The sequence below is a fragment of the Oncorhynchus clarkii genome, chromosome 10 (assembly GCF_045791955.1).
Source record: "Oncorhynchus clarkii lewisi isolate Uvic-CL-2024 chromosome 10, UVic_Ocla_1.0, whole genome shotgun sequence".
In the NCBI taxonomy this organism is placed as follows: Eukaryota; Metazoa; Chordata; class Actinopteri; order Salmoniformes; family Salmonidae; genus Oncorhynchus; species Oncorhynchus clarkii.
Genome location: NC_092156.1, coordinates 35,146,910 through 35,173,209, shown reverse-complemented (window position 1 = coordinate 35,173,209; position 26,300 = coordinate 35,146,910). Strand labels below are relative to the sequence as shown.

At 45.4% G+C, this 26,300-nt stretch overlaps 1 protein-coding gene across 1 annotated transcript in view; it reads left to right on the top strand.

Annotated features, from left to right (window-relative positions):
* Window positions 1-25,641, top strand: part of LOC139418350 (neuroligin-3-like) — a 29,760-nt gene extending 4,119 nt beyond the window's left edge. The window contains exons 2-5 of the mRNA XM_071167739.1: window positions 104-253; window positions 1,083-1,268; window positions 21,021-21,810; window positions 23,769-25,641. Of these exons, the coding sequence (XP_071023840.1) occupies window positions 104-253; window positions 1,083-1,268; window positions 21,021-21,810; window positions 23,769-24,609 (1,967 nt within the window). The 3' untranslated portion in view covers window positions 24,610-25,641. The remainder of the gene's footprint in view (window positions 1-103; window positions 254-1,082; window positions 1,269-21,020; window positions 21,811-23,768) is intronic.
* The last annotated feature ends 659 nt before the right edge of the window (window positions 25,642-26,300 follow it).

Sequence of the window (26,300 nt, the reverse complement as noted above, 5' to 3'; positions counted from 1 at the left end):
AGTCTAGTTTCTGGGAGGGGTTACAGTATTCTGATGTTGCATTGCATTACCTTGTCTTTAAAGCTTTACTGTACAAAGCGTAAATGGCTGATTCTCTCTGCAGACATTCGGGACACTGAGGCTAGGCCCGTGATGGTCTACATCCATGGAGGATCATACATGGAGGGGACAGGGAATATGATTGATGGGAGTGTGCTGGCCAGCTATGGGAATGTCATCGTCATCACTCTCAACTACAGGGTCGGAGTACTAGGTGATGAGATTCTCTTACTGTCTCTGAATGGTGTTTGTGGACATTCATTTCAGCCTTGAAGAGTACATACAGTACTGGCATAGGATTGATAAATGTTCTTCTCATAACGTTGATCTCCCCACAGAGATCCTATTTATGTTAGAGTTCTAATATGTTATTCTATGGATCTCCCTCCCACCAGAGTTTGAATTTGTTACATTTCTATGACTTGCTATATTACTCATTTTCTCCTGATGTATAATCCCAGGTTATGAAGGCAAGGCATTTTTTAGTATGTTGATATTGTGTTGATCCGAGTAAGATTAGAATTGCAACAATGTAATGTCCTCCGTCAGAGGGCCAATGGTTGTGACTTGTCGTATACAAGCTACAATATTCCAAAACACTGCTTCAATCAGTTTTTTTTAGGTGAATTTATCTAACCTGCGGAGAGATTGAGCGCTTTTGGCAGCCTATATGATTTTAAATAAGAGGGGATGCAGGAGTCACAGCCAAGGTCGAGAGTCTTTCTTGTAGGAGTGACACTTCATCTATCTCTGTGCGAGGGGCGGAAAGGGCCTGCCCCCCTCTCCGTGATTGATACTGGTGCTCTCTTGGCTCTGCCCCAAGGTAGACTGCCTCTATACACACAGCATAGTGGAGAAAAAGACAGGTTGCAACTCAAGGAGCTGTGCAGCGAGAGTGTCCTTATGAGAAGGGTCAATGGTGTCAGGAACAGAAGAGGTTTGTGGAGGCAGAGGAGAAGAATGATGGTATGGTATGCTGAACCACAGATAAGTGTTAAAGAAATCACCTAAATAACACTAATATCTTCTTCTGCATATTCCAGGGTTCCTCAGTACAGGTGACCAGGCAGCTAAAGGGAACTATGGACTCCTGGACCAGATCCAAGCCCTGCGTTGGATCAGCAAGAACATCGGCTATTTTGGAGGAGACCCGGGTCGCATCACTGTTTTTGGATCTGGGATTGGAGCCTCCTGCGTCAGCCTGCTCACACTGTCCCACCACTCTGAGGGTAAGCCGAAGATTCAACCTGGGGAGATAGGGCAGGAGGGATGGGTTAGTCACCAGTGAATCGCATGATCAATGCAGACGCCTTCATATATATACTGAACAAAATTTGTTTTATTTTTTTTATTTATTTAACTAGGCAAGTCAGTTAAGAACAAATTCTTATTTTCAATGACGGCCTAGGAACAGTGGGTTAACTGCCTGTTCACGGGCAGAACGACAGATTTGTACCTTGTCGGCTCGGGGGTTTGAACTTGCAACCTTCCGGTTACTAGTCCAACGCTCTACCCACTAGGCTACCCTGCCTACCCTGAACGCAACATGCAACAATTTCAAAGATTTCACTGAGTTACAGTTCCAATAAGGAAATCAGTCAATTAAAATAAATACATTAGGCCTTAATCTATGGATTTCACATGACTGGAAATACAGATATACATCTGTTGATCACAGATACTTTTGGTAAAGTAGTGTATGTGGACACCTGCTTGTCGAACATCTCAGTCCAAAATCCTAGCTATAACAGCCTCCACTCTTCTGGGAAGGCTTTCCACTAGATGTTGGAACATTGCTGCAGGGACTTGCTTCCATTCAGCCACGAGCAGTAGTGAGGTCAGGCACTGATTTTGGGCGATTAGGCCTGGCTCGCAGTCAGGCCCAATTCATGCCAAAGGTGTTCGATGGGGTTGAGGCTCTGTGCAGGCCAGTCAAGTTCTTTCACACCGATTTCGACAAACTACAGTGCCTTGCGAAAGTATTTGGCCCCTTTGAACTTTGCGACCTTTTGCCACATTTCAGGCTTCAAACATAAAGATATAAAACTGTATTTTTTTGTTAAGAATCAACAACAAGTGGGACACAATCATGAAGTGGAACAACATTTATTGGATATTTCAAACTTTTTTAACAAATCAAAAACTGAAAAATTGGGCGTGCAAAATTATTCAGCCCCTTTACTTTCAGTGCAGCAAACTCTCTCCAGAAGTTCAGTGAAGATCTCTGAATGATCCAATGTTGACCTAAATGACTAATGATGATAAATACAATCCACCTGTGTGTAATCAAGTCTCCGTATAAATGCACCTGCACTGTGATAGTCTCAGAGGTCCGTTAAAAGCACAGAGAGCATCATGAAGAACAAGGAACACACCAGGCAGGTCCGAGATACTGTTGTGAAGAAGTTTAAAGCCGGATTTGGATACAAAAGGATTTCCCAAGCTTTAAACATCCCAAGGAGCACTGTGCAAGCGATAATATTGAAATGGAAGGAGTATCAGACCACTGCAAATCTACCAAGACCTGGCCTTCCCTCTAAACTTTCAGCTCATACAAGGAGAAGACTGATCAGAGATGCAGCCAAGAGGCCCATGATCACTCTGGATGAACTGCAGAGATCTACAGCTGAGGTGGGAGACTCTGTCCATAGGACAACAATCAGTCGTATATTGCACAAATCTGGCCTTTATGGAAGAGTGGCAAGAAGAAAGACATTTCTTAAAGATATCCATAAAAAGTGTTGTTTAAAGTTTGCCACAAGCCACCTGGGAGACACACCAAACATGGGGAAGAAGGTGCTCTGGTCAGATGAAACCAAAATTGAACTTTTTGGCAACAATGCAAGACGTTATGTTTGGCGTAAAAGCAACACAGCTGAACACACCATCCCCACTGTCAAACATGGTGGTGGCAGCATCATGGTTTGGGCCTGCTTTTCTTCAGCAGGGACAGGGAAGATGGTTAAAATTGATGGGAAGATGGATGGAGCCAAATACAGGACCATTCTGGAAGAAAACCTGATGGAGTCTGCAAAAGACCTGAGACTGGGACGGAGATTTGTCTTCCAACAAGACAATGATCCAAAACATAAAGCAAAATCTACAATGGAATGGTTCAAAAATAAACATATCCAGGTGTTAGAATGGCCAAGTCAAAGTCCAGACCTGAATCCAATCGAGAATCTGTGGAAAGAACTGAAAACTGCTGTTCACAAATGCTCTCCATCCAACCTCACTGAGCTCGAGCTGTTTTGCAAGAAAGGAATGGGAAAAATTGTCAGTCTCTCGATGTGCAAAACTGATAGAGACATACCCCAAGCGACTTACAGCTGTAATCGCAGCAAAAGGTGGCGCTACAAAGTATTAACTTAAGGGGGCTGAATAATTTTGCACGCCCAATTTTTCCGTTTTTGATTTGTTAAAAAAGTTTGAAATATCCAATAAATGTCGTTCCACTTCATGATTGTGCCCCACTTGTTGTTGATTCTTCACAAAACAATACAGTTTTATATCTTTATGTTTGAAGCCTGAAATGTGGCAAAAGGTCGCAAAGTTCAAGGGGGCCGAATACTTTCGCAAGGCACTGTATTTCTGTATGGACCTCGCTTTGTGCACGTGGGCATTGTTATGCTGAAACAGAAAAGGGCCTTCCCCGAACTGTTGCCACAAAGTTGGAAGCACAGAATTGTCTAGAATGTCATTGTATTGTGTGCGGCTGCTCGGCCATGGAAACCCACTTCATGAAGCTCCGGACGAACAGTTCTTGTGCTAACTTTGCTTCCAGAGGCAGTTTGGAACTCAGTAGTGGGTGTTGCAACCGAGAACAGACCATTTTTACACACTTCAGCACTCGACGGTCCCGTCCTGTGAGCTTGTGTGGCCTACCACTTTGCGGCTGAGCCGTTCTTGCTCCTAGACGTTTCCACTTGACAATAACAGCACATACAGTTGACTAGGGCAGCTCTATCAGAGCTGAAATTTGGCGATCTGACTTGTTGGAAAGGTGGCATCTTATGACGGTGCCACATTGAAAGTCACTGAGGCCTCCAGTAAGGCCATTCTACTGTCAATGTTTGTCTATGGAGATTGCATTGCATTTTGCTCTATTTTATACACTTATCAGTAACGGGTGTGGCTGAAATAGCCAAGTCCACTAATTTGAAGGGGTGTCCACATACTTTTGTATATAGTTTACCTTTAAAAAAAGTAGGGGCATGGGCCAGAAAACCAGTCAGTATCTGGCGTGACCACCATTTGCCTCATGCAGTGTGACACATCTCCTTCGCATAGAGTTGATCAGGCCTTTATTGTGGCCTGTGGGATGTTGTCCCACTCGTCCTTCAATGGCTGTGCGAAGTTGCTGGATATTGGCGGGAACTGGAACACGCTGTCGTACACGTCGATCCAGAGCATCTCAAACATGCTCAATTTGTGACATGTCTGGTGAGTATGCAGGAAGGAAGAACAGGGACATTTTCAGTTTCTAGGAATTGTGTACAGATCCTTGCAACATGGGGCTGTGCATTATCATGAAACATGAGGTGATAGCTGCAGATGAACTGGCACGACAATGGGCCTCAGGATCTGGTCACGGTATCTCTGTGCACTTAAATTGCCATCGATTAAATGCAATTGTGTTCGTTGTCCGTAGCTTATTTCTGCCCATACCTTAACCCCACCGCCACAATGGGGCACTCTGTTCACACCGTTGACATCAGCAAACCGCTTGCAAACAGAACGGCATTCACGCTGTCTGCCATCTGCCCAGTACAGTTGAAACCAGGATTCATCCCTGAAGAGCGCACTTCTCCAGCATGCCAGTGGACATGAAAGGGGAGCATTTGTCCACGGAAGTTGGTTATGAAGCCGAACTGCAGTCATGTCAAGACCATGGTGAGGATGATGAGCACACAGATGAGCCTTCCTGAGACGGTTTCTGACAGTTTGTGCAGAAATTATTCAGTATTGCAAATCCACAGTTTCACCAGCTGTCCGGGTTTCTGGGTTCAGACGATCCGGCAGGTGAAGAAGACGGATTTGGAGGTCCTGGGCTGGAGAGGTTACACGTGGTCTGTGGTTATGAGGCCACATTGGAGGCGGCTTATGGTAGATAAATATACATTAAATTATCTGGAAACGGCCCTGGTGGGCATTCCTGCAGTCAGCATGCCAATTGCACGCACCCTCAACTTTAGACACTTGTGATTAAACTGCATATTTTAATGGCCTTTTATTGTCCCCAGCACAAGCTGTTTAATCAGCCTCTTGATCTGCCACACCTGTCAGGTGGGTGGATTATCTTGGCAAAGGAGAAATGCTCAATCACAGGGATGTAAACAAATGATTGCATAAAATTTTTCAGGGATAATTTATTTCAGCTCATGAAACATGGGACCAACACTTTACAAGTTGCGTTTATATTTTTGTTCAATGTAGTTCCGTCACAAAATTCACACACACGGCCCAGTGATTCATCAGCCTGTAGTTATCACAGACACATACTAGATACTACTTTATATGACACTTGATCTCATAATATAGCTTCACGTGGAGCATTAACATGAATGTGTTGTGCTCTCTCGTCTTGCTTCAGGGAAGTGGCATTATTCACAGATCTACTGTATCATCAGCTTTCCTCTTCACCTTGTTGCTTTTATGCTAAAATGAAATATGATATTTCTGTATTATTTAGTGCTTTAGATCTAACTGTATACAACCCCCATCCTCAACTAAATCTGTATGAATTGAGGTTTTATCACAATCTATCATCAACTATATCAAGTGCAACTCCAAATGGGTCCAATTGAGTCCTTCAGAGGAAGTGAAGTGTTTGGATATGTGGCTAGGGTGGTGGGGGTAGTTGTGGAGTTAAGTGATGGCTATTGTTCCCCTCTCATCAATCTAATCAGACTAAAAGCTTTCCCTCTTATAGCATGAACCTGTTTAACAGAAACGCCTATAAATTCAAGGTAATGCATGGATGGAGTCTAACTATCTATCTCACTACACTATCTATCAATTTAACTTTATTTATTTACATCTATACATCAAGAGATGTGTGCACAGCACATACTGTTCAGTATCTATTAGTCAATACCATGGTCTTTAAACCTCACTTTGTTTTACACTCACTAATTTACCCCCGGCGTTTTAGAGCGATTTGCTGATATCTTTTCTTATCCTCACCGGAGTATACAGAAGGAGGGTTGTGAATGAATTAATGACACTCAATCTAAAACAAAAACAGTGGCATCTGTGCCTTTACATCTCACACACACACACACACACACACACACACACACACACACACACACACACACACACACACACACACACACACACACCACCTCCTCTCCTCTCCTCTAATCAATCAGCCCTTTATTACATCAGGCCACACAGCTCTAACGGCAGCACAGCCAGCTTAGGCCCCTCACTGAGATTTGTGTGAGCTAGCGTCATACTGTGGTATACAGACAGACTACCCACTCAGTCTTTATATCATGCATTTTTTCAAGCATTAATCAAGACCGATGATGACCGTTGCCGATATAAAATAATACAAATCACTTGGAGAATGTACCATTTTTAGACATACAAAAAAGCATAAATTGAAATGTTTTTCCACTGCCTGGCTTTGTAAAATGAGCTAGTTTCACAACAGGCCATATTTGGTTTGGTGGGTTCATAACAAAGTCAAAAACAGGAGGGTCAGTGAAGTGAATCATACAGTATAATCACAGTGAATCCTTTAAGGGACTGAAGAGCAGTGGGGTTTGTCCTTTAAGGGACTGAAGAGCAGTGGGGTTTGTCCTTTAAGGGACTGAAGAGCAGTGGGGTTTGTCCTTTAAGGGACTGAAGAGCAGTGGGGTTTGTCCTTTAAGGGACTGAAGAGCAGTGGGGTTTGTCCTTTAAGGGACTGAAGAGCAGTGGGGTTTGTCCTTTAAGGGACTGAAGAGCAGTGGGGTTTGTCCTTTGTTTTCCAGACATATCTGCCTGGGTTAGTGGATGTGCTGTATGGCCTGGTAGCCTGATGCTACACATCAACTCAATGCTCAGGGGTTTGCACTGCTACTAGTATACCACTACTATTGCACATCCATTCTGACCTTGCAAACATACAGTGTCTTCAGAGAAAGTAAAAAAAACGCTCTTCAATTTGAAGACACACCTTGCAGTGTCATGTGACTAACCAACTTCGAATGATCACAAAAATATTCATACGGAGTTTCATGCCTCCTTATTCCAGGATTGATTAGGCCACTTTGCCTTAGTTTACCCCAACCCTGGTGGTCAGGCAGCGCGTAGCTCCACCCACACCGCCTGACGTATCCCCACCAAAACCACCCCAATAACCGGCAGAGGGGTATGGTCATAGATGATCCATTATATTGACATGATGGTCAAGTGACCGCTCTAACAATGGAATACGTGTCCTCAAAGGTGGAAGGCAGGCGAGATCAGGTGGGACCATTCTAGTCAGTGAGAGGGCAGATGCACATGTGAACAACGGGCACAACTCGGCTATAAAGATGAGGGGTGTTGAATATTCGATGAGGGGTGTTGCATCAACCGCCTGAATTTGATGGTATTTCAAATTCATCGACTTCATGAATATGCATAGCTCGTCTTGAATTCCAACAGGGACAAATACGATATAAAGTGTTTTTTCTCAAAGTTGCTGGGATGTTAGACTTATATCAGTACACTCGTAACAACCTAAGCATATTCTGAACGGAAATGGAGGAAAACTAAACTTCAGGAGGACCTATCATCCTTCAACTCCCTCCTCTCTACCTTCTATTCCTCTGTATCTACTGCTAAAGCCGTTTTCTATAACTACATTTCAAGCTTCTTCCTCCAACCCTGGGAAACTCTTCTTTGCTTTGTCTTCCCTCCTTAATCAACCACCTTTTCCTCCTCCCTCTCTTCGGACGACTGTCAACCACTTTGAAAAAAAAGTTGACAACATCCGCTCCTCATTCACTGTTCCCACTCATACAGAACTACCCTACACCTTGACCTCTCCCCTGTCTCTCCAGATGAAATTCTGCGACTAGTGATGTCCGGCTGCCCAACAACCTACCACCTTGACCCCACCCCCTCCTCTCTTCTCCAGACCATCTTTGGAGACCTCCATTCCTCACTTCCCTCATCTCATCCCTGACCACTGGCTGCAACCTCTCTGACTTAAAGATGGCCAGAGTTCTCCCCTCCTCAAGAAACCAACACTCGACCCCTCTGATGTCAACTACAGACCACCATCCCTTCTTTTTTTCTTTCCAAAACACTTGAGTGTGCTGTCTCTGACCAATTCTCTCATTATCTCTCTTATTATCTCCCTCATCTTCTTGACCCTAACCAGTCAAGGCTCACACAGCTGAAACCGCTCTCCTCTGTGTAAAAGAGGCTCTCCACTCTGCTAAAGCTGACACTCTCTCCTCTGTTCTCATCCTCCTAGATCTATCCACTACCCTCAACACCGTGAACCATCAGATCCTCCTCTCCAGCCTCTCAGTGTTGGCCATCTCAGGCTCTGCACACTCTGAATTACGTCCTATTTTTTATTTTTTTATTTCACCTTTATTTAACCAGGTAGGCTAGTTGAGAACAAGTTTTCATTTACAACTGCGACCTGGCCAAGTTACACATGGAATAAACAAGCGTACAGTCAATAACACAATAGATTTTAAAAAAATGTCTATATACAGTGTGTGCAAATGGCATGAGGAGGTAAGGCAATAAAAAGGCCATAGTGGCGCAGTAATTACAATTTAGCAAATTAACACTGGAGTGATGGATGTGCAGATGATGATGGGCAAGTAGAAATACTGGTGTGCAAAGGAGCAGAAAAGTAAATTAAAAACAATATGGGGATGAGGTAGGTAAATTGGATGGGCTATTGACAGATGGGCTATGTACAGCTGCAGCTGCTCAGATAGCTGATGTTTAAAGTTAGTGAGGGAAATATAAGTCTCCGGCTTCAGCGATTTTTATGATTATTATTATTTTTTATTTTTCTGCGCAATTCGTTCCAGTCATTGGCAGCAGAGAGCTGGAAGGAAAGGCGGCCAAAGTAGGTGTTGGCTTTGGGGATGACCAGTGAGATATACCTGCTGGAGCGTATGCTACGGGTGTTGTCATCGTGACCAGTGAGCTGAGATAAGGAGTGAAGGAGGCTTTGTTGTGAAATGGGAAGCCGATTATAGATTTAATTTTGTCGGGCAGGTGCGGGCAGCAAACGGTTGAAAAGCACGCATTTAGTTTTACTAGCGTTTAAGAGCAGTTGGAGGCCACGGAAGGAGTGTTGTATGGCATTGAAGCTCGTATTGGAGGTTAGTTAACACAGTGTCCAAAGAAGGGCCAGATGTATACAGAATGGTATCATCTGCGTAGAGGTGGATCAGGGAATCACCCGCAGCAAGAGCGACATTGTTGATATATACAGAGAAAAGAGTTGGCCCAAGAATTGAACCCTGTGGTACCCCCATAGAGACTGCCAGGGGTCCGGACAACAGACCCTCCAATTTGACACACTGAACTCTGTCTGAGAAGTAGTTGGTGAACCAGGCGAGGCAGTCATTTGCGAAAACAAGGCTGTTGAGTCTGCTGATAAGAATACGGTGATTGACAGAGTCGAAAGCCTTGGCCAGGTCGATGAAGACGGCTGCACAGTACTGTCTTTTATCGATGCCGGTTATGATATTGTTTAGTACCTTGAGCGTGGCTGAGGTGCACCCGTGACCAGCTCGGAAACCGGATTGCACAGCGGAGAAGGTACGTGGGATCCGAAATGGTCAGTGATCTGTTTATTGACTTGGCGTTTGAAGACTTTAGAAAGGCAGGACAGGATGGATATAGGTCTGTAACAGTTTGGGTTTAGAGTGTAGGGGGATGACCGCGGCAGCTTTCCAATCTTTAGGGATCTCGAACGATATGAAAGAGAGGTTGAACAGACTGGTAATAGGGTTTGCAACAATGGCGGCGGATAATTTTAGGAAGAGAGGGTCCAGATTGTCTAGCCCAGCTGATTTGTACGGGTCCAGGTTTTGTAGCTCTTTCAGAACATCTGCTATCTGGATATGGGTGAAGGAGAAGCTGGGGAGGCTTGGGCAAGTAGCTGCAGGGGTGCGGAGCTGTTGGCCGGGGTTGGGGTAGCCAGGAGGAAAGCATGGCCAGCCGTAAAGAAATGCTTAATGAAATTCTCGATTATCGTGGATTTATCGGTGGACGTCTAGCAGTTGGCAGCTGGGAGGAGGTGCTCTTATTCTCCATGGACTTTACAGTGTCCCAAAGCTTTTTGGAGCACATTTCTGTTTGAAAAAGCTAGCCTTTGCTTTTCTGACTGACTGCATGTATTGGTTCCTGACTTCCCTGAAAAGTTGCATATCGTGGGGACTGTTCGATGCTAGTGCAGTCCACCACAGGATGTTTTTGTGCTGGTCGAGGGCAGTCAGGTCTGGAGTGAACCAAGGGTTATATCTGTTCTTAGTTCTAAATTTTTTGAAAGGGGCATGCTTATTTAAGATGGTGAGAAAATTAGTTTTAAAGAACGACCAGGCATGCTCAATTGACGAGATGAGGTCAATATCCTTCCAGGATACCCGGGCCAGGTCGATTTAGAAACGCCTGCTTGCAGAAGTGTTTTAGGGAGCGTTTGACGGTGATGAGGGGTGGTCGTTTGACCAAAAATCTCAGAATTTTTTGGTGGCCTTCCTAAGCCAGGATTCAGACACGGCTAGGACATCAGGGTTGGCGGAGTGTGCTAAAGCAGTGAGTAAAACAAACTTAGGGAGGAGGCTTCTGATGTTAACATGCATGAAACTAAGGCTTTTTCGGTTACAGAAGTCAACAAATGAGAGCGCCTGGGGACACGCAGGGCCTGGGTTAACCTCCATATCACCTGAGGAACAGAGGAGGAGTAGGACGAGGGTACGGCTAAAGGCTATCAAAACTGGACGTCTAGTGCGTTGGGGACAGAGAATAAAAGGAGCATATTTAATTTTTTTTTTAAAATTTATTTATTTATTTTTGTTGAATTTTACCCCTTTTTCTCCCCAATTTCGTGGTATCCAATTGTTGTAGTAGCTACTATCTTGTCTCATCGCTACAACTCCCGTACGGGCTCGGGAGAGACGAAGGTTGAAAGTCATGCGTCCTCCGATACACAACCCAACCAAGCCGCACTGCTTCTTAACACAGCGCGCATCCAACCTGGAAGCCAGCCGCACCAATGCGCCGGAGGAAACACCGTGCACCTGGCCACCTTGGTTAGCGTACACTGCGCCCAGCCCGCCACAGGAGTCGCTGGTGCGCGATGAGACAAGGACACCCCTACCGACCAAGCCCTCCCTAACCCGGGCGACGCTAGGCCAATTGTGCGTCGCCCCACGGACCTCCCGGTCGCGGCCGGTTACGACAGAGCCTGGGCGCGAACCCAGGGACTCTGATGGCACAGCTGGCGCTGCAGTACAGCGCCCTTAACCACTGCGCCACCCAGGAGGCCCCAAGGAGCATATTTCTGGGTGTGTTAGGATAGGTTCAGGGTGTAATGTACAGACAGGGGTATGGTAGAGTGCGGGTACAGTGGTGGTAAACCCAGGCAGTGAGTGATGATAAGAGATGTTGCATCTCTGGACGCAGTTATGCTGGGTGAGGTCAACGCGTAGTTGGGACAAAGGAAGTATCTGAGGCATGTTGAGTGGGACTAGGAGCTCAGAAAGTAAACTAAAACAATGATAACTATCCTAAACAACAGTATACAAGGCATATTGACATTTGAGAGAGACATAAAGCGAGGCATAAAGCATTCACAGGTGTTGATTAGGAGAGCTAGCTAAGACAACAACGGGTAAGACAACAACAGCTGATCAGCTAAGACAACAACAACAGGTAAAATGGCAATGAATGGGCAGAGAGGGTAAGTTAACTACACACATGGCCTGAGTTCGAGGCTGGGGTCGACAGATAAACAAAATGGAGTACCGTGATTAATGAACAGTCCAGCAGGCATCAATTATGTTTCAGAGTGATCATAGGGTCTAGTGAACTGCAATAGATGCAACAGGGAAGCCGCTGGGTAGTCGTTTCTACGCTAGCAAGCGAGAGACACGGCATTCAAAGTTAGCAGGCCGGGGCTAGTAGAAGTTTGCTCCGACGTCCGGCAAAGGCCTGTTGTGGGCACAACCGATGGAGTTACATCGGCAGACCAGTCCTGGTGGAACGGCGGGCTCCGTGTTGACAAAGGGTCCAGGCCAATTGGCGAAAGAGGTATTGTAGCTGTAGTAATTTTGTTTGCTAGCCGGGAGATGCGCCTGGCTCGCGGCTAACTGGTGCTAGCTTCGGGACAGGGGCGTCAGCCACAATAGCACTCAGTAGCAGCTAGCTGGCAGTGATGATCCGATGCAAAGGTCCAGAGCTTACGGCAAGAACCCAGTGGAGTAGTGGTGGATTCTGGTTGTGTTGGGGTAGAGTTTGAGAGGCATCAGCTGTGTAGCCGAGTGATCACTGAGCAGGCCGGGAGGTGGGCCTGGCTCAGAGCTAACTTCGGGGCTGGGCCACTCGGTGGCAGCTGTGATGATCAGGAGTAATGGTCCAGGGAATCCGGAATCCGGCTTTGTAGTGGAAAAACAGTCCGATACTGGCAGACTGGCAAGTATTATCCAGGCTAAAAGCGTCTGGAGTCTGTGCAGAAGGTAAAGGCCGTTAGCAGTGGCTGACAATGACTAAATAGCTAGTGGCTAATTAGCTGGTTAGCTTCTGGTGGCTAGCTTCTGATGGAGGTTCTGGCTATAAGGTCTAAAAAATAGCGGATCCGTATCACATTGGGTGAGGCGGGTTGCCGGGAGGTGTATTTAATTTAAAAATAGAAAAGAGATTGAAAATAAATTGAAATATATACATACAAAACCCAAAAAATTCCAAATGTACACGGGAGAAACGACAAACCACGTCTGCACTGCTATGCCATCTTGGAATCATACAGTATAATCACAGTGAATCCTTTAAGGGACTGTAGGGCAGTGGCAGGTCGCTCCTACCAGGTAGTGTGGAGAGGATCTGTGTCTGCACCACGTGTTCTCACTACTGTTGTCCCCAGCTCCAAGACCTCTCCATCACGGTTGACAACTCCATGGTGTTCAACCTTCTTATGTTCTCCCATGTCACCCCTCTCCTCTGCACATGCCACTGGCTTCCAATTGAAGCTTGCGTCATCTTCAAGACCCTGGTGCTTGCATACGGTGCAGCAAGAGGAACTGCCCCTTCTTACCTACAGGCTATGCTCAAACCCTACATCCCAACCCGAGCACTCCGTTCCACCACCTCTGGCCTCTTGGTTCTGTCCTGGCACCCCAATGGTTGAACAAGCTTCAGCCTAAAGTCAGGACAGTGGAGTCATCTGAAACCCTACCTCTTTAAAGAGTATCTTAAATAACTCTCACAGCGCCCTCTCACGTTATGAAACGTTTTATATTTGGTTCTATACAATGTTATCCATGGGCCATTCAATGGCCACAAGGAGACGTTTCATGATGCTCAAGGGGATGTGTGGTTCCCAGTAAGTTACCAGGATGTCACTGAGGACCTTGTCAGGACCTTTATACGATGTTCTCAGAACTTTAATGTACTGGTCATAGGATGTTGCGTGACTGTCCCAAGGGAGCATCCCTGGAAACAAACATTTGTTAGGACGTCCTCAAAACGTCATGAAATGGTCGCCTAAAGTGGTCAGGATGTTGTGGTCCTCTGATAGTTTTGTTGTCTTGGGGACCTCCCCGAGTACGTTTTTAGAACGTTCTTGGGACTTTGTGTCATGGTCCCCTGGAGGTTTTGTCTAGCTCCCGGTTTTTCCCAGACGTTGTGTCATGGTCCCTGGAGGGTTTTGTGACTTGGTCACAGGTGTGCCAAACAATTATAAGTAAAGTCATTAAATAATATGGGGTTTTAAGGTAAGTGGTACGCTGTTCAGCTAAAATAGTGTACAAATCTTAAATCTATGACAATAGGACTACATTTGACATAATAACTTAGTACTGACTTTTCAATATGACCCCACCTGGGATTTGGGGTATGCTGATCTTTCTGCTGCACAACAAAGTCTGTAGAATTTCAGAAGTCCCCTACACATTCATACCTATAAGTGCAGAGATGTATTATCAAAAGAGTGCCATCTGCACTGCTATTTTAGTTATCAATTAATGACTATTCTCTCATTGACTTATTTCAGCTATTTATTTGGTTTGGGTTTTGAAAATAGTTGTCTAATGTTGGTGGGGCATATTATTCTGTTTGAATGTTACTCCTGAATCACTATGATAAATATAATAGTTTTTCATGAGAGTATTTTTAACTGAGTTTACATTTACTTTGAAGTCCAAAGTGTAATAATACAGGTGAAATCAGTCATTGACACAGACATGGTGGTGTAGCAGGGAGATCGAAATTCCAGGTTGTGAGTTGAAATCGCAGGTGAAGACAATTACTGAATGAATAAAAATACACAATGTAATCGTGTGTCAAGTATGTAAGTGATAACACTTTACAATAAGTTCCATTTATAAAAGGTTTATAAAGGGGTTATAATTATGTTATTAACGGTTACTTAACCATTAATGGTTTCTAATACATTTACAAATTATTATCACATTGGTCAAAATAGTGCAATAACTGGTCAGTGTTTGCCAAATAGTGAGCCAATATTTACCTCCATTTATAAATGCACTTACAAATGCTTTTAGGTGAACCCTTATCTATCATAATGCAACCTTGTTTTAAATAGTTGCAAAGTTGAACAATAGTTATTTTCTCTCTTTTGGGTGAGATGCATTGTTGCTCTGTCCCAGGAATTGAAGAGGTTGGATTTCTTGACTGACCTTTAATATCCTGATGCTCCGGCCAAATTTACATCTAGGACATTATTCAATCATTATTACCCTTTACCAGATTATATCAACACACACTTACCACTTCTCTGTGATAGTCCAAATATGGTGAACACTCTGGTGTGAAATGGTAACCGTAATACCTTTGGTTGAAACAGTGGAGGAATCCTCTCACAACATGAGATATTTTTTTGACATTTTCACTTAGGGGTGTACTCACTTTTGTTGCCAGCGGTTTAGACATTAATGGTTGTGTTGAGTTATTTTGAGGGGACAGCACAATTACACTGTTATACAAGCTGTACACTCACTACTTTACATTGTAGAAAAGTGTCATTTCTTCAGTGTTGTCACATAAAAATATATAATATTTACAAAAATGTGAGGGGTGTACTCACTTTTGTGATATACTGTACATTTAAATATATGGATGAGCGATGGTGTGCGGCATAGGCAAGATGCAGTAGATGGTATAAAATACAGTATGTAACATATGAGATGAGTAATGTAGGCTATGTAAACATTATTAAAGTGGTGTTATTTAAGGTGACGAGTGATACCTTTTTAATTGGCCAGAGATTTGAGTCTGTATGTTGGCAGCAGCGATGGCTGTTTAACAGTCTGATGGCCTTGAGATAGAAGCTGTTTTTCAGTCTCTCGGTCCCAGCTTTGATGCACTTGTACTGACCTCGCCTTCTGGATGGTAGCGGGGTGAACAGGCAGTGGCTCGGGTGGTTGATGTCCTTGAGGATCTTTTTGCCATTCCTGTGACATCGGGTGCTGTAGGTGTCCTGGAGGGCAGGTAGTTTGGTCCCAGTGATGTGTTGTGCAGATCGCACTACCCTCTGGAAAGCCTTGCGGTTGAGGGCGGTGCAATTGCCTTACCAGGCGGTGATACAGCCGACGGGCAGGATGCTCTCGATTTTGCATCTGTAAAAGTTTGTGTGATTTAAATGACAAGCCAAATTTATTCAGCCTCCTGAGGTTGAAGAGGTGCTGTTACGCCTTCTTCACCACGCTGTCTGTGTTGGTGGACCATTTCAGTTTGTCTGAAGAACTTAAAACTTTCCACCTTCTCCACTATTGTCCCGTTGATGTGGATGGGGAGGGAGGGGGGTTCTCCCTCTGCTGTTTCCTGTAGTCCACGATCATCTCCTTTGTTTTGTTGACGTTGAGTGAGAGGTTATTTTCCTGACACCACACTCCGAGGGCCCTCACCTCCTCCCTGTAGACTGTCTCGTCATTGTTGGTAATCAGGCCTACCACTGTAGTGTCGTCTGCAAACTTGATGATTGAGTTGGAAGCGTGCATGGCCACGCAGTCATGGGTGAACAGGGAGTACAGGAGAAGGCTGAGAACGCACCCTTGTGGAACCCCAGTGTTGAGGATCAGCGGGGTGGAGATGTTGTTTCCTACCTTCACCACCTGGAGGCGGCCCATCAAAATCCAGGGCCATGTTGCACAGGGCGGGGTCAAGACCCAGGGTCTCAAGCTAAATTACGAGTTTGGAGGGTACTATGGTGTTGAATGCTGAGCTGTAGTCAATGAACAGCATTCTTACATAGATATTACGCTTGACCAGATGGGATAGGACAATGTGCAGTGTGATGGCGATTGCATCGTCAGTGGACCTATTGGGGCGGTAAGCAAATTGGAGTTGGTCTAGGGTATCAGGTAAGGGACCCTAGACCAATGATGGTGACAGAAGTGCGTGCAATGGGGCGATAGTCATTTAGTTCAGTTACCTTAGCTTTCTTGGAAACAGGAATAATGGTGGCCATCTTGAAGCATGTGGGGACAACAGACTGGGATAGGGATTGGTTGAATGTGTCTGTAAACACACCAGCGAGCTGGTCTGCGCATGCTCTGAGAACGTGGCTAGGGATGCCGTCTGGGCCGGCAGCCTTGCGAGGGTTAACGCGCTTAAATGTTTTACCTACATTGGCCACGGAGAAGGAGATTCCACAGGCTTTGGTAGCGGGCCGTGTCAGTGGCACTGTATTGTCCTCAAAGCGAGGAAAGAAGTTGTTTAATTTGTCTGGGAGCAAGACGTCGATGTCCAAGACATGGCTGGTTTTCTTTTTGTAATCTGCAACTATACTTTGTCTCCATACTGACGCTTTGCTTGTTTGCGGAGGGAATAGCTGCACTGTTTGTATTCGGTCATGTTTCTGGTCGCCTTGCCATGATTAAAAGCAGTGGTTCACACTTTCAGTTTTGCGAGAATACGGGCATTTATTCTACGGTTTCTGGTTAGGGAAGTTTTTAATAGTCACAGCGGGTACGACATCTCCAATGCACTTGCTAATAAACTTGCTCCCAGAGTCAGCGTATACATCAATGTTGTTGTCTGAGGCTATCCGGAACATACCCCAGTCCGTGATCGTAGCAATCTTGAAGCGTGTAAGCCGATTGGTCAGATCAGCGTTGTATTGACTTGAGCATGGGCGTTTCCTGTTTTAGTTTCTGTCTATAGGCTGGGAGCAACAAAATGGATTCACGGTCAGATTTGCCGAAGACAGGGCCCGAGAGGGGCTTTGTATGCATTGCGGAAGTTAGAATAGCAATGATCCAGAATTCTGCCAGTCGTGTCGTGCATTTGATATGCTGATAGAATTTAGGGAGTATTGATTTTAGGTTAGCTTTGTTAAAATCCCTATTTACAATAAATGCAGCCTCCGGATGTAGTGTTTCCAGTTTACATAGAGTCCAGTGAAGTTCTTTCAGGGCCGACGAGGTATCTGCTTGGGGGGGATATACACGGCTGTGACTAATCGAAGAGAATTCTCTTGAAAGATGATGCGGTCGGGATTTCATTGTAAGGAATTCAAGGTCATGTGGGCAAAATTACTGGAGTTCCTGTATGTTGTTGTGATTACACCATGAGTCGTTAATCATAAGGCATACACCCCCTGCCCTTCTTCATACCAAAGAGCTGTTTGTTTCTGTCGGCGGGATGTCATCTTAACCACTGTGAAATGTTTTCCTTAACCAAAAATGTTGTATTTTCAGCTGTTTGATGCTCGTGTACAAAACCGAAAGTAAAATATGCACAAACAAACCTCAACAGGAAGCATAGAAATAGAGCACATAGAACATATCTACCACTTTTTAGACTTGCTTTCAATGAGAATGAAGGATCTATAACCTTTTAAAGTAAGTGAAAACCTACTGACCTGCGTGGGTGTCACTAACATTGCCAAAAGACAAAGCTGTGAATGTATCAGTGGATTACCAATCAGGGCCTTGGCAACAGTAACAAGGGATGATGTGTAATGAAACTTGATTGTGCGTGTCCTGGGTAGACGTTCCCGGGACCATGACACAAAGTCCTTACCACTTTTAGACTACCATTTTGTGACGTTCCAGGGACATCCTGACGACTCATTTTTGTTTGCAGGGTTATATCTATTAAAAAACTATGCATATCAGTTGAGTTTTTAGAAGCACTTTGCGACAACAAAAATCCATGAAAATCGCTCTCTCTCGCTCTCTTATATTTATGTAGAGAGACTCATTGATTCACTGACTATCTGGGGTTGTGGGTGTGTATTGGTGGTCAAAATGTAGATTGAAAGTCTTGATATTACTGCTAAAGTCAAGTTTAGTGATAGGATTCAGGAATGTGGTTTGGTGTTGTAGGGGATTTGATCTGTTCGAAGGGAAAAGAGACTGCAGAATCTTCAAACAACAACTTTTAAGATTTGTAAATATGGAGCAGTTAACTATGCACTTCAGTGTTGAAGATTCAATTCAACAGTGTTGAATTGAGGCCCAATTAACAGATTTGGCTCAGCTTTTATAGAGTCCAACCTCTATGTGACAGTTAGCACATGTGCGCAAACAAGGGTGGGGAACATAGTGAACAAAAGGCGTTTAGCTTGTCTTTGTAGATTAAGATAGCTGACATTGCCTGTTCCTTCCTGCAACTTTCCACACATGGGAGTTCCTGCAGATAGTATAAATGGGATGTCACATACTGCAGTCGCATCCGGCTCTTATCTGTTCGCCCAGACTTATAACTAAGTTACACAAGACAACAAGCCTGCATCACCCCAATAAAACACTAGCATATAACAATGGCCAATTCTTTAAGTAAAAATCAATCAATCAAATGTATTTATAAAGCCCTTTTTACATCAGCTGATGTCACAAAGTGCTATACAGAAACCCAGCCTAAAACCCCAAATAGCAAGCAATGCAGCTGTAGAAGCACGGTGGCTAGGAAAAACTCCTTAGTAAGGCAGGAACCTAGGAAGAAACCTATAGAGGGGGAAAAAGGCTCTGAGGGGTGGCCAGTCCTCTGCTGGCTGTGCCGGGTGGAGATTATAACAGTACATGGCCAAGATGTTCATAGATGACCAGCAGGGTCAAATAAAAATGTCAGTAGGCTTTTCATAGCTGATCATTCGGTCGAGAAAGAGAGTCGAAAACAGCAGGTCCGGGACAAGGTGGCACATCTGGTGAACTGGTCAGGGTTTCATAACCGCAGGCAGAACAGTTGAAACTGGAGAAGCGGCACAACCAATTTGTGTGCCAATTGTGTGTCGCCCCATGGACCTCCCGGTCGTGGCTGGCTGCGACAGAGCCTGGGCTCGAAACCCAGGGTCTCTGGTGGCACAGCGATGCAGTGCCTTAGACCACTGCGCCACCCGGGAGGCCCTAGGGAGCTAATTTCTTATGACAAATGTTTTTTTTTGTTTTTAAGGGTGCAACTGCATCTAGGGTATAACGCAAGGTTACGTTTAGTTCCTCAGTTAGGTGGTTAACCAATTTTTGTACTCTGACATCCTTGGGTAGGTGGAGGGAGTCTGGAAGGGCATCTAGGAATCTTTGGGTTGTCTGAGCATTTATAGCACGGCTTTTGGTGATCCTTGGTTGGGGTCTGAGCAGATTATTTGTTGCAATTGCAAACGTAATAAAATGGTGGTCCGATTGTCCAGGATTAAGGAAAAACATTAAGATCCACAATATTTGAGAGATAAGCGTCCTCCGAAACACAACCCAGCCAAGCCGCACTGCTTCATGACACAATGCCGGCTTAACCCGGAGGCCAGCCACACCAATGTGTAGGCGGAAACACCTGGCGACCGTGTCACCATGCATTGTGCCCGGCCCACCACAGGAGTCGCTAGAGCGCGATGGGACAAGAACATCCCTGCCTGCAAAACCCTCCCTTAACCCAGACGACGCTGGGCCAATTGTGCGCCGCCCCATGGGTCTCCCGGTCGCGGCCGGCTGCGACAGAGCCTGAACTCAAACCAGGATTTCTAGCATTTCGCTACACTCGCATTAACATCTGCTAACCATGTGTATGTGAAGAATAAAAATGTGATTTAGTGGCACAGCTAACACTGCATGTTAATGTTATCTTTTTACCCACTCTATAATGTAAAATCAACACATCAGAAAAAAAAAAATGTGTTATGTGTTCAGAATGTTTATTACGTTATTGGAAGTTCATTACATTATCAGTTGCTATCCTCCCTGATGTAGTATTGATTTTTGAACATAGAGAGGGAGAGAGAGAGATTTTCAACAAGGCTACTGTGTGGAGTCACTGAATTTTCCTCTTTCCCAAAAGCAGTGCTCTCACAGATGAGTTTCCTCAAATTTGTATGCAAATATGATCCCTTTGTGTTGAGTGAGTTTAATTAATTCAAATCCCTTTTTAGCGTAGCCAATGTTACATATCCACCACTTACTAAGCATTATTTTTAATTGTGAATTATACACTGTATCAATTAGAATAAATATGATTTTCAGAGTTCCATCCTCTCCATTTATATTATTTAAGGACTTATCTGACATTTTAAGGAAAATGACAATTAACTGAGATGCACAGATTGAACAGACCTAAATTACATTTTTATGATTTTAAAAAGGGATGTTGATGAGGTTTGTCTCTCACCATCGCAGATAAAACTGTGCAGTAAGCACAAAAAACTCTGGTAAAAACCGACATCATCAGAACCTAGAGAGATCCTATGAAGCTAACAATATGTTAAACTGCAGGCCTACAAATGTTCTGTATCAGATGGTTGTTGACCAGACAGCACTCATCTGATCTGTGTTTGTCTGTCTGTGCCATGATCTCCCCAGGCCTGTTTCACAGAGCCATCATCCAGAGTGGCTCAGCCCTGTCCAGCTGGGCCGTCAACTACCAGCCTGTCAAGTACACCCGCATGCTGGCTGAGAGGGTGGGCTGCAACGTGCTGGACACCCTGGACATGGTGTCCTGCCTGCAGAAGAAGAGTGCCAGAGAGCTGGTGGAGCAGGACATCCAGCCAGCCCGCTACCACGTAGCCTTCGGCCCCGTCATTGATGGTGACGTCATCCCCGACGACCCCGAGATCCTGATGGAGCAGGGCGAGTTCCTCAACTATGACATCATGCTGGGCGTTAACCAGGGGGAGGGACTGCGTTTCGTGGAGAATGTGGTGGACCTGGAGGATGGCGTGTCCAGCAGCGACTTTGACTTCGCCGTGTCAGACTTCGTGGACAGCCTGTATGGCTACCCAGAGGGGAAGGACACTCTGAGGGAGACCATCAAGTTCATGTACACGGACTGGGCTGACAGGGACAACCCAGACACCAGGAGGAAGACGTTAGTCGCCCTGTTCACTGACCATCAGTGGGTGGAGCCCTCGGTGGTGACAGCTGACCTGCACGCCCGCTACGGCTCGCCCACATACTTCTACGCCTTCTACCACCACTGCCAGAGCCTGATGAAGCCTGTGTGGTCGGACTCAGCCCACGGGGACGAGGTGCCCTATGTGTTTGGCATCCCCATGGTGGGAGCCACTGACCTGTTCCCCTGCAACTTCTCCAGGAACGACATCATGCTCAGCGCTGTGGTGATGACTTACTGGACCAACTTTGCCAAGAGTGGGTGAGTACAGCACCCCGAGACCTGGTCAGACAGGTCAGTACAGCACCATGAGGCCTGGTCAGACTCACAGGTCAGTACAGCACCCCGAGACCTGGTCAGACTCACAGGTCAGTACAGCACCCCGAGACCTGGTCAGACAGGTCAGTACAGCACCCCGAGGCCTGGTCAGACTCACAGGTCAGTACAGCACCCCGAGATCTGGTCAGACTCACAGGTCAGTACAGCACCCCGAGACCTGGTCAGACTCACAGGTCAGTACAGCACCCCGAGACCTGGTCAGACAGGTCAGTACAGCACCCCGAGGCCTGGTCAGACTCACAGGTCAGTACAGCACCCCGAGGCCTGGTCAGACTCACAGGTCAGTACAGCACCCCGAGACCTGGTCAGACAGGTCAGTACGGCACCCCGAGACCTGGTCAGACAGGTCAGTACGGCATCCCGAGACCTGTTCAGACAGGTCAGTACAGCACCCCGAGACCTGGTCAGACAGGTCAGTATGGCACCCCGAGACCTGGTCAGACAGGTCAGTACGGCATCCCGAGACCTGGTCAGACAGGTCAGTACGGCACCCCGAGACCTGGTCAGACAGGTCAGTACGGCACCCCGAGACCTGGTCAGACAGGTCAGTACGGCACCCCGAGACCTGGTCAGACGTGTCAGTACAGCACCCCGAGACCTGGTCAGACAGAATCCAGTCTTGATTGTGGTATGCTTGTATAGTAAAAGGATGGGGTCATTATTTCATATTTCCCATTTGTGTCTGTATTTGCCTAAGAAATGCTATAAATTATAGATGGAAAGAGTTTTCCTAATCATATTCTATACTGTATTGAAGCCTGTGCAGAAGAACCAATATTTCTAGACATATAGACACACTTCACATGTATCTTAAAATGGAGCCTTGCTGCATTACACCTCTGCTTAAGTCACAGCAGAAAACGGGAATTAGTCTCTATAAAAATGTTACAGTAAACACTAATGTAGACACAAATGCTCAGTAGAAAGTGGGTTTTAGATGGGCTGAAATGAAAGATGTAGGGCAGGGATGGGCAACTGGCGGGGTCTCAACTTACTGTTGAGAGTTAGAACAGCAGAATACACAAGGTGCAATTTCGAATTTTGGTTGTGCATCAATCACTGACAGTGCCTCAATTTGCCTGAGTCAGGATTTTTTTTAAATTGATTGGTAAATTAGTCTAGGCAGTTTTCTAAACTTGTAGTAATCATGGTCGAATTACCGACCGGGGGCCCCTAATTGATTTTGTTAATCACTCTCACTCAGATCTCATATTCAAAACTGCAAACATTTCTCTCCACCCTATAGCAACATGTGTATAGTTACAGGAAATTAACTGTAAAACTGCCATTTTTCCCCTCTGCCCCATGACAAAATGTGTAGAATTGCAGGAAATGTACTCTACAACTTAGTTTTTTTCTCTCTACTGTCAACACGGGGGCTGCTAAAATGATTTGCTCACAAGGTGTTTTACACGCAATTTCACTTCCGCACCTCAAAAGGCTAGGACCAGCTCTGACTGCATATGTGGGTATGGATGTGGGTATGCAGAGCCGCTGCGGCCCCTCAAGAAGAGTTCAGAGATTTTTTAATGGCCCCCACCCCTATCAAAGTTGCCCATCCCTGATGTAAGGAATGCTTACTTAGCACTTGAAAAAAGACTGTGACATTATGTACATCAACCAGTCTTGTCAGCTTACAACTGGCTTTGACCAGCAAAACTTGCCTGTTGACATCTAGCCTCGCAAAGCTGCCGATCTCGCAAGCTTACATTAAACGCTGAATGGATATCCGTGCAGCGTTTAATGAAAGCTTGCGGGATCACCGGCTTCGCGAGGCTAGTTGACATCTCCCATAATGAAGCAATTGAAAGAATAACTTCTCTATGTATGTTATCAATGATGCCCTGTCTTTGACCCCCGTCTTCATTGCATGTCTGCAGTGACCCCAACAAGCCAGTGCCCCAGGACACTAAGTTCATCCATACCAAGGCCAACCGCTTTGAGGAGGTGGCCTGGTCCAAGTACAACCCCCATGACCAGCTGTACCTGCACATCGGCCTGAAGCCTCGCATCCGCGACCACTACCGCGCCACCAAGGTAGCCTTCTGGAAGCACCTGGTGCCCCACCTGTATAACCTACATGACATGTTCCATTACACCTCCACCACCACCAAGGTACCTCCCCAGGACACCACCAACTCCAACGGCAAGAGAACCGGCACCACCAAACGTCTGCCTGTCTCCACGGCCCACAGCAGTGATGGGGAGGAGACGGGTCCTCTGATCGTGGCTAACCCCAGAGATTACTCTACTGAGCTGAGTGTCACCATCGCTGTGGGTGCCTCGCTGCTGTTCCTCAATGTGCTGGCCTTCGCAGCGCTCTACTACCGTAAGGACAAGCGCAGCCGGCAGGATGGCCACGGTGGCCCCCACCAGGCCAGCCCCCAGCGGCAGAGCAACGGCAACGACGTGAGCCACACCACCACCGACGAGAGCCTGTCCCATCAGATGACCCAGTGCAGCCAGATGAACCAGTGTGACACCCTGCATGACCTCCACGACCTCCCTGACCTACACGACCCCCTGCACCTCTCCCCCAACATGGACTACACCCTGACCCTGCGCCGCTCACCAGACGACATCCCCCTGATGACGCCAAACAACATCACAATGATCCCCAACTCCCTGATGGGCCTGCCCAACATGCACCCCTACAGCACCTTCCCAGCCGGGTACAACTCCACCGTCCTGCCCCACTCCCACTCCACCACCCGGGTCTAGACCTAGCCTGGGACAGAAGATATACAGACCACAGTCGACAGAGATTGTAGAGGTGAGCTGAGGGGCGAGCTGTGCTGTACATTAATTAATACAAACAGTAGTTGGGTTGGGATGCGTGGGTAAGATAAGTTTGAGTTTCTGTTCATACTGCAAGAGCCATGCAAAGCTTTTCCTGGTCAAATGGTGCAGAATCGCCGCCAATATACTACTGCCTCCTCTCCTCATAGAGGGAGGTCTATAAGCAGTGTCATTTTTTTAATCATCAATTTCAAGACTTGTGAGCTGGTTAAAATGAGAAGTGCTTTTTATTTCCCATTGTCTTTTGATGGTAACATTTTTGGGAACTTTCTCTTGTACGACCTCAGCATAATGTTTGTACAGTTGGATTTGTACGGGAAGCTTTTTTCTTCCTATGATATCTGTTTTGATCTTCTGTGTGGAACAAGTGTCATCTGGACTCATCACTGGCTGAAATAACATTTGTAAAAAGCAGAAAATTGGTGTTATTAAGCAATTTTATACATATTCCTCATGTTAAACTCAACTTAAAAGGGTATTTTTTACTGACTAAAGAATTGCAGAAATACTATGTTACTGTGACTGTGATCATTTGAACCTTTACTACAACATTGATTACAATTTGTAGTAAAAGTATCACATTTATCCAATAATATTTCTATTTGAATATGAACAATATATCACCCCTATATACAGTATGTGCCCGCGTGTGCCCGCGTGTGTGTTTACACTCTGAAGTGTAATGTAAAGCTGTAAATTGTTAAGAAATTAGTTTGACATTTTGTTTGAAGTATTGGCTTTCATCATATTTAGTGTTGTACTCCGATCTATGCTCGTCTGTCTAAGTGTCTTTGTTCATTTTCAGTTAACTGTGTCTTATTTTGCTGAACACGTTGTGGGAATACAACTTCTGCTTTATTATAAAAAGATAATAGCTTAAGATGGCACATACTCTAACCAACTGATGTGATTCCATTGGCTTGGCTTGTTTGTACACAATAAACCAGCACTTTTTTTAAAATTGTTTGTTTGTTTATATGAATATGAAGGTATTGACATAGTTTATACAAAAAATTGCAGACTAAGCAAGCTGAATTTCCCCCATGCGCTTCATCCCATTTACAGAAAACACAGATTTTGGAGCATAAAATGTTTTCAAGCATTACTATAAGAGGCTCTTTTGAATGTAATGGGCTTCCCAGTGTTATTCTGGGAGAATACACATCCCTCTGAGAATTATTATCACCTGGCTTTCCTGGATACAATCGTAGATTAATATCAATGGGCTTATTTTTAAAGATTTGTTTGGAACGGAGTGGTCGTCTTGTCAAAATAATCATCTTTATAATGAGTCAGATGTGGCTAGATGGCCAATCTAATTAAATTGTATTACATACAGTATCAACAGGATTCTTCAACCGCAAACAAAGAAAAACATTAATCTTAGATTTTGGGCATCGGCAGGGCAATAGTCCATTTTGACTGGGCCCAGTGCAGATCAGATGTTATTATGATACATTTGTAGCCGTATGATGGTCATGGGCTGTAAAGGAGGAAAGCCAAGGAACATAAGAGGGTACAGGCACACTCCAAAAAGACAGTGTGTTGTTTGCTCCTGCTGCACACTGGGAACATTGTAAGGGCTTTGACATCAACTGGGTCAGTGATGAAGG